Here is a 10121-nt window from a genome sequence, read left to right as displayed (position 1 = left end):
TTAACGAGAGTTTATCGTCCTTTTAAGTAAGAGAAAAACAACTAATTTTTCAAAACGGATACTTGAAATTATTTTATATATATAAGTATACATACATACATACATACATATATATATATATAGATATATGTGTTTACTAATAGAATATATATATGTATATATGCATTGTATATATATATATATATATACAGGTTATTATATCATTTAAGAAATTTATTAAGATTCATATTTCATTTATTAAGTTGAGCAATAAATACTGTTCAGTATTTTATATTTCAATAAAAGAATAACGAAATATAGTGTAGTATTGTGGTTGGCCGATAAGTAATGTCAAAATACTCAGTAAAAAATAGTAATATTATTTATACAGATATAAAACACTGAAAAAATTTGACAAATATTTATTGGCCAACTCAATGACAAATTACATTGCGTCTAATTTTCACTTATATTATTTCTTTTGAATCAAATTCTTTTTTTATAAATATATCCTCGAATTGATAAGAAATATAATTATTCGAATTTTATCGTACAATTACAAGTTCGATCACTCTATTACCACCACCACTAGTATTTGCTCCAGTTGTTTCGTTATATAAACGAGCTCGTTGCAAGGTCTTAAAGATAACTTTGCCATTGACATTCTCTTTCTCCTGCTCGTCGTCTTATTTTCTTTTTCAATCATGCGAGCGCTGCCAAGTAATTGTACGACCAGAGCAATGTAAATCGTCCGAAACCTCAACCTTGTCTTCTCTTATATTGCTCATGATATATTATATGTTATACGAACAGCCTCGATTGAGATTAGAACGGACGTTAAACTCTTTAAGGATTATTAACTGATATCAATTGAATTTAAAAGAAGAAATCGATAAACACGATTAAAAATAAAAATAAAAAATATAAAAATTGTATAGTGGCAGAGAGGTAGAGAGAGTGAGAGAGAAAGAGAGAGAGAGAGAGAGAGAGAGAGAGAGAGAGAGAGAGAGAGAAAAAGAGACAAAAAATAATTATTTTGAAACAATCTTTATATGTTGAAGTTTGATTGGTTTTATAACTCGTAAGAAGAAAAAAAAAAAAAAAAAAAAAAAAAAAAAAAAAAAAAAAAAAAACGGACAGAAAAAAATATAGAAAGAAAAAACAGTAAAAAAGAATCTTGATGTGAGAGTAAAGTGCTTTTGTGAAATATAAATCGTTCACAGGTCAAAGCGATTAATTCTAAATTTTAGAAGTTTGTCTTCTGTAAATTTTTGTGCCCAAGCATTAGATTGATGCTTTATGATTTTTTTTTCTATATTAATAAATAAATTAAATATATTTAAAAATAAAATAAATATCTTTAATAATTAATCATAAACCTACTAAATGATAAAAAATTTCATGATAATTTTAATAATAAAATATAAAATAACGTATATAACTTTATCAATTCTTTCTAATTTTTGTTATGTGATATTAATCAATTTGAGAAACATATGAAATGTTGCATTATTTTGTCACAAGTTATGTAAATTTTTATGATAAAGCATTATAATTAAATATATTACGAATGAATTAAACGAACTTCAAAATAAAAAAGTTTTAATCTATATATATAATCTATATATAATATATATATATATAGAAAGGAAAGAAAAAAAATATGTGGAAAAAAAGAAAAATATTAATGATTTGACATTCAGAGGAACAGTTAAAATAATTAATATACATATACACTCGTCATTTAATATATACATGTCCATATATTAAGTTTTCAGCTAATTATGAAAATAAATTAGAATGTAAGTTTGATTTATCATTAGATATAAAAAAAAAAAAAAAAGAAAAAGAAAAAAAAAAAAAAAAATTGTACGTTGGAAAGGAAAATATAGTCCAGGATGGGGCAGAGCAAGAAAAAAAGAAAAGAAAAGAAAAAAAAAAAAACAAACAAACAAACAAAATTAGAAGGAAAGAAAAAAGAACAAGAAGGAAAGATTTGTTAGTTAGAAATTTGTTAGTTAGATTGTCAAGACAAGACGATCGATAGATCCCATGGATTAAATTCAATAAAATATCCGTCGTGTTGTCGAAATGAGAAATATTTTTACGGAAAAATACGAAGACGGACAGAGAAAGAGGAAAAAAAAAGAGAAGAGAGAAAGAGAGAGAGAGAGAGAGAGAGAGAAAAAAAAAAGAGAAAGAAGATAAACAGATAGTAAGAATTCAGTTAAAAGAGCACCGTTGGTCTCACCCGAGGTGGCGCGGACCAATCGCGTCGTCTCCTGCTACTCTCGCCACTCGTTGTAACGAATGGGAGAGCGAAAAGAGCAACAGACGAGACATCGCATGAGTCTCTGGCGTTCCGATTCTAACGTTCTAGGTATGGCGCGATATAGTTATGAAAGAGGAGGGGGGGGAGAACACGTAGAACAATGAGCGAAGGAAAGAAAGAAAGAAAACGAAAAAGAGAGAGAATTATAGTGAAAACGGTTCACGCATGCGCATAATTCATTTTTCTAAAATGCACGTGATAACAACAACGCGGAATATAAAACGTAGGCTAAAGTCTTCTTTTTTAAGCGTTCACGTCGTTAATAAATGTTTAATAAAAATTTTATTTGTTCTTTTTTTTTTTTCTTCTCATACAATTAATAATTCTTACGGTGTGTTTATTGACGATAATTTTATGCTTTATTCTTTTTCTTTATGACAAATCAAATTTAAAATATGTTTAAAATTATTTTTTCCTTTCTCATCACAGAAACCGTTTATTCTCTTTTTTCCCCTCCTCCGTTTTTCTTCTTCTTTTTCTACTTTTTTTTCCTAATTTTTATTTTTTTCAACTTGGACTCTTCATTCATACAATATAGGTGCCTATATATATATATATATATATATATATATATATGTAAGCTTATCTATGCGTAAAGAAGTGATGCAACTTTAATGAATAACACATTAAAGTATATAAAATTTCCTGGGAATATTATACAAGTATTTTGTAAATATCTTATATCTATTATACTCAATTTGTATTTTCATCGAATTAATAATTATAATTCGAATTGAATAATTGAATTTGGGAAAATCATTTAAAAGAGTATAAAAAAAAATTTTGAAACTTACATTCTTGTTTCGTCTTTCCTCGTAACGACATAAACCATAGATTGTTTGAAAAATATTAAAAAAAAAAAAAAAAAAAAAAAAAAAAAAAAAAAAAAATAAAAAGAACAATATCTATTGTCGAATCTAAAATAAATTTTAAACAACTCAACAAAGGAATTTACTTCCACTACCATTGTCGCGCAACACAAACATAGATAATGAGAAAATAATAGTAATGAATTTAATCGATAATAGCGTACGTTCGCGAATTCAGACACATATGCGCGCGCGAATATATGTTACGTTCCACGTGAATATCACATGGATGTACATGCGCACTCAAGTACGCTTCACGAGTCTATGATAATACTCCGTGACTAAAAACTCGTTTAATTCGTCATACTATACTGATACGTGTACGCATGACCTTTATTTAATAAACAGATAAATAAGTAAATAAATAAATAAATAAATAAATAAATATATAAATATATATATATATATATTTATGTATTATATTTGTATTAATATACATTAAATATATTAATATATATAATTAAATAAATAAATAAATATATGTATGTATGTATTTCCTTTTATATATATATATATATAATACAGATAAACTGTAGATATACTTTAGAAAGAGAACACACACATACACATATTGCATGTGAACGTGTTTATATATCGAGAAATGGTCATAAGGTATATAACAAATTAATATGATTATTACAATGTGCAATAAGTTATTTTAAATATATGGCATACTTTTTTATTTTTTGTTTTGTTTTTTTGCAAATTGAATATCTATTGGATATTATTTTCTTTTTATCACACTATAATATATAGTTTAAATGATACACACTTAGAATACGTGATTTTTCTTGGATCATCTTGTCATTGATGAATGTCACAACATAAAGAAGATAATGGAAGTTTTAATAGATTGAAGATAAAAAAATATTTTTCTAGATATAACAACAATAACACTAACACTAAAACTAACACACACACACAGCATACATACATACATACATACATACATACACACATACACACACACATACATTCTGCAGCTTATCTATATTTTTAAAATATTTTATTAAAGAGCTATTATGATTATAAAATCTGCAGTAAGTAATTTTTTGATTATTTTTATGGCTTCTACGCTGACTAATGAAACCAGTTGTCGAGAAACTTGCTACACGAAGGATACGACGAGGAAATGTTCTCGATCGATAAAGAGCACATGGAAAGCTTTTATTTTTGTGTCATTTTTCCTTCTTTCGTCTTTATGGACTCGTTCGATTATAAGAGAGTAAAAGAGATAGAGATAGAGATAGAGATAGAGATAGGGATAGATAGAGGGATAGATAGATAAATAGATAGATAGATAGATAGATAGATAGATAGATAAAAAAAAAGAGAGAGAGAGAGAGAGAAAAGAATAAAAAATAAAAAAAATAAAAAAAATTTTCGATGCAAAGTAATAATATAGATGCAACATCTACGGTGATTATTGCAAAGAAAGTTTTAAACGTAAGAAATATTAGATACGGTCTCTACCATAATTTCCCTTGTCGTTTTATTACAATCATGTTTCCTCTTTTAGAGCTATACAGGAAGTATTTGAAACTAACTTTCGCCTCTGACGACACTAGAAATTATTATAACGTAATGCTGTTACGTAGAAATATGTGGGATATATTCATTCGGTTATGTTATATATATTATATAATATAAGGTAAAATATACATGTATATATATTGTATAATGTTATAATATATATATATATATATATATATATATATATATATATATATATATATACATACTGTATAAATAGTAACGAATCTATTTTTATTCAAGAAGGTCGTCGTAAGAACATAATATTTGTTAAGCATACAATTACGTTTTTCTTGTCTCTCTTCTCTCTCTCTCCTTTTTATTTATCTACACATATGTATATCTTTTCAGAGATCATTTCACTTAATCATTAATTTAAGATTTCGTGAAAAATATCAGAATGATTTCATGTGTTTCTCACATGTACAAATATCAAAATTGCATGGAAATAATTCGCTGATGAAGACATTAAATAATTATAAGAGCCAAATAATAATCATAACTACTTATAATAAGGAAATAAATTTATAATATTTTTTTATAATACGATTGTCAATCCAAAACTTCCTTTTATAATGTGTTCTTTTTATAATTGCTTCTTTAATTCTATATTTAAACAAATTATTTCGATTCACAGATTTCAGTTCGATCTTCATTCCGATCGTTTGGCCACAGTGTTCTTAATGTTATTGTATATAATTTAAATATCTTTCTATATGATCTCAAAATTAGTTTATTTATCTATTCATTATACAAAATTTCCCTAAAGTAATTTACGGAAAAGTAATGTGTAATATGTTCATCTACTGTTACTCGGCGTTGATATTTTAAAACAAACATTTATCGAACATTATTTGAGCGTTTTAATTTTTGGATTAAAACTTAATTAATCGGAACAGATTTAAAAAAAGAAAAGAAGAAAACTACGTTTCCAATATGAATAAATACGTATATATTAAAAGAACAATTGAAATTCTTTCTTTTGTAATTTTGATATATTTTACGTACGTTGCAAAATAAAAAAAAAAAAAAAAAAAAAGAAAGAAAGAAAAAAAAGAAGAAGAGAAAAACGAAACTTTCCAGTTTCGACGGAACTCAATTCTATAAAAAATTCACGAATTGAAACTTTAACAAATTTTATGTTTGATCACATAGATTTTGACCGTTTCCTCTTTCTATTTGTTTCAACACAAAATCCATTAGCAGATATTGCTAATTATTTATCTTTTATTATATATTTTTTTTTTCTAATATTTTATCGTACGACTTTAATTTATGCTTTTGTTATAACAATTAGTATGGCTATTAAGATAAACGTTATTATTCTGATGTTATTGCGACATAAAATGAAAAAAATAAAAAAAAATAAAAAACAATAAAGAAAGGAAAAAAACCGTTCATTAAAAATCGATAATATAAATTTAATAAAAGATTTATTTAAGTACCGGTAATTTATAAATAAGCGATTAAGTAGTTATATCATCTAAACGATCATTTATGTATATCGTCACGCCATTCAAATTGTCCGAACCATTTATATACGATCTGAGACTATTGAAAATGTACTCGAAATATAAATATGTCCATTAGTTTGAAAATGAAACGTTTCGAAAAGGATTTAAAAAAAAAAAAACAAAGAAAATAAAAAATAAAAAGAGAAAAAAGAAAAAAAACCACGTTCCAACACTTTTATACAAGTCCGTGCTGTGGGGATGTCTTCAGTGATCAGATCAGAATGTAGGGAAAATAATCTTTATTAAATATGAGTTTAGAAGGTACACGCCATAGATTTTACGTATGTAAATACATACATAAATAATTACATATGTAACCGTATGTCACATATAAACGTTTTACCTTTGATGACCTTTATAAACGTTTCCGTGTACAACGTCAAGATTACAGTGATTAACGAAGTTAAAAAACAAATACGCTTATAGTATAAATATTATATAAATAAAATGCGCGGAAGTATAAATATTTCCAATGTAGATATTCTTGTATAGAAGTCGCACATGTTTTGTGCTCTATGTTTTTTAATCAATATTAAATAATTTCTTTTTTTTTTCTAGCTGACTCTCTAATTCTCAACGTTAATAAATTAATTGGAAGCAATTGATATACGGATTAATGAAAAATAATTATCAGATGCTGCGCACTAAGAAAAAAGGACTTGCAAAAAATGCACAATTTATATACATATGTGTACACGGGTCCAATCGTTATTTCATTATCATAAGAAAAAGTGATATAATTATTTTATATTAAATGCTTATTTGACGTAATGAAAATATTACTAATACATGAACGCGTTTCTATGATCGCGTTTCTATGATTGCGTTTTATTTTTATGGAAATTAAAAAAAAACTTTGAAAAAAGTTATCAGCTAGTTGTTAATATAAATTTGTAATTCCCGATAATTTTAATTTTAATTTTTTTGCTAATACGCTAATTAGCTGTACTATCATTATTATCATTATGTAAATATTATTATCAAAACGAATCTAATTAAAATGACTTTTAAATCATTTGTCCGTACGTAAAATTATAATTTAAAATATTCTTTGGTATATTATTATACGATAACGTATTGAAACGAAATATAATGAAAAGAAATATAATAAAAATCTCGTAATATTTTCATATAACATGTGTCTTCTTATAATGAAATCATCAATTAATCCATGCAAAATGTCGTTTATGTATATTTCTTTACAGATAAATAGAATAAAATAACTTATATAGTTATTCTTATAACGATTAAATAAACAAATATAAATAGTTAATTTAAGTTGTCAATGATACGACAGATAATAATGATCATTATATTAATATATATAAGTACATGTCTTTTGATGTATGTGTGTGTGTGTGTATTTAATGTCTTTCAACTAAGATATCAAAAATATAAAAATATTAAAATGTAGAACAAGGACACTAAAAAATCATTATATGTTTAAGGGATATATATATATATATATATATATATATAAAATTCTAATTTTTGTTTTTTGAAAAATAATTCGATTATAAAACGGATTAGATTTTATATCTGAAAAGTAAAGAAATAGATATTGTTGTAAATAGTATTTAAACAGAAAATATACGATTGACTTCAAATGCTTTAATTTGATTCTTATTCCAAAGAGAAAATGGAATTTATTATTAGACAGATTTGATAGATTGGATATTGGCTTCTATAATTGTATCGTAAAAATTTCAACGAGGCAACCCTTTTATAAGATACGAGATTTGATTGGTGTGAATTTCGAAACGTTTCTTTTTCAACAATTTAGAATCGAGTAAAAGCGTTTGAAAAAAAAAAAAACAAAAAGAAAAAGAAAAAGAAAAAAATGAAAAAGAAAATTAAGTCAATAAATTAAGTCGATGAATGGAAAAAAACACTTATGCTAAATTTGAATTTTTAATATGATTCGATTATGTAAGTTCCACGCAATATCCTATGAATAGTATATATTTATTAGCGATTATACATATGATAATATACTACAAACATACAATTCTTTTATTAGTGACTCACTTTTATGTCATTTCACTTCATTGAAATTTTAAACATTATGTATCGTTATTTATTGTTCTCATACATGCTAAATAGATGTGCGTAGATCTGTTTAACATAATTTTGCCATTTTAATCTAATATATATACAATAATATATACATATATATATTATATACTATTATATATATATAATGATAAATTATTAATAGTCAAGAGTTATTTCAATCAGCCGATGAAAAAAGAATTACAAACACCGATTTCATATCAAATATAAAATATTTTTCGTTATTTTACATTGGATTTTAAAATTTAAAATTTTGCGATGATATAAAATATTTCGCACCGTCCTATTGATCAATTTGCTAAGTTTTTTTACGAACGAAAGGGATGGCACTTTTATTTATTTATTTAAACGCATTTGCAAAAGAAAAAAGTAAAAAAAGGAAAGAAAAAAAAAAAAAAATTAAAAAGAAAAAGAAAAGTAATGAAATGTGAATTTTTCATTGAAGGACTTGTTAAGTCCTACAGATGCATATACGCGTTGATATTTGCTTGTTCGTTAATCGCGACTCGGTAACCTAACCTCTACAGACGTTCGTAATTTGTGCTATTATATTACAATAGAAGAGGACTTCATATGTCCTGTGTATCTTAGTATAATATAATATATATATATATATATATATATATATATATATATATATATATATATATATATATATACATATACATAACCATATATATACATAATCTACTAGGTTTACGCGGCATTATTGTTCTATACGTCCTTCGACGTGTTTCTACATTTGTCAAGCTTTTTTCTATAACGTATTATACATTTTTTCCCCCTTTCTCTCTCTCTCTCTCTCTCTCTCTTTCTCTCCCCTTTTGATCCTATCGCATCCTCGATTTCATCGACAGGTTAAACGACCGATCCCCATCGATGATAATTGCCCAAGATTGACAAGCACGAGAAAGAGGAGGAAAGAGAGGAAGTATAGATTGATTGAAATCGAACGATAAGCGAGCGAAAGCGAGAGAAAGAGAGAGAAAGAGAGAGAAAGAGAGAGGTAGAATATTTTTCAAAGCCGACAATTGACGTCCTCGTCGAGTTTTCTCGACGAAACGAATGTTTTCTATAGAGACAAACGAACGGGATCGAGTAACTAATATCAAAAAACAGACAGATAATGAGAGAGAAAGAGAAATAGAGGAGATGAATAGAAAAAAGGATGAATTTGGAAGGACAGAAGTGATATGTGATGATGTTCACAGCGGCTTGCCAAAAATTTATTTATGTATAATTAAAAATATAAAGAGTATACGGAAGTACTCTATTTAAAATAGACTCACCTGGCTCCTTTTTTTATCCCTCCCAATAATCGTTATCTCTTTTTTCGTCAATGAGCTTTCCCGTTTGTTTGTTACAAGTCACGTGTCATTGATTTCTCTGATGGTTTTTGATTTTTCTCTTTTAAATTAATTTGAATAATGGAAATTATTAAGAAGAAGTAAACGACGTCCTGCGATTGAACACTTCTTACTCTCTCTCTATCTCTCTGTGTCCGTCTGTCCTTTTATCTTACTCTGCAATGCCAGGGACCAATGCAACAATGAACAGCGCCACAGAAACTGAGATGCCGGCTACCGCGGCAATGGTTAAATATAATTCTTAGGCCGATGTAAGCGCTACATTTATCGCCATCTTTTGACATTTAAATAAAATATTTAGAAAATGTTATCCATTGAGTAAACAAGAAAGGAAAAGAGAGAGAGAGAGAGAGAGAGATAAAGAGAGATATTAAAGGGAAATAAAATTATTTAAAAATAGAATGATAAATAATGAAGTTGATAATAATGGAAAAAAGATAAAAAAATTTATATA

The 10121-nt window shown here is 26.0% G+C and overlaps 1 protein-coding gene across 3 annotated transcripts in view; it reads right to left on the bottom strand.

Annotated features, from left to right (window-relative positions):
- LOC124952319 (acyl-CoA Delta-9 desaturase-like) overlaps positions 1 to 9878 on the bottom strand; it is a 19227-nt gene extending 9349 nt beyond the window's left edge. The window contains exon 1 of one of the 3 annotated variants that reach the window (XM_047501998.1): positions 9590 to 9878. Coding sequence is in view for 2 of the 3 variants with exons in the window: in XM_047501997.1 (XP_047357953.1) it covers positions 2231 to 2322 (92 nt within the window). In the remaining variant the exon portion in view is untranslated. Of the gene's footprint in view, positions 1 to 2230; positions 2338 to 3105; positions 3159 to 9589 lie in introns of those variants that run through there. The other 2 variants (XM_047501996.1, XM_047501997.1) reach the window with 2 other exon arrangements.
- Between the last annotated feature and the right edge of the window lie 243 nt (positions 9879 to 10121).

The sequence above is a fragment of the Vespa velutina genome, chromosome 10 (genome assembly GCF_912470025.1).
Source record: "Vespa velutina chromosome 10, iVesVel2.1, whole genome shotgun sequence".
NCBI lineage: Eukaryota > Metazoa > Arthropoda > Insecta > Hymenoptera > Vespidae > Vespa > Vespa velutina.
Note: the sequence above shows the minus strand (reverse complement) of the source record. Positions and strands in the feature narration are given on the sequence as shown.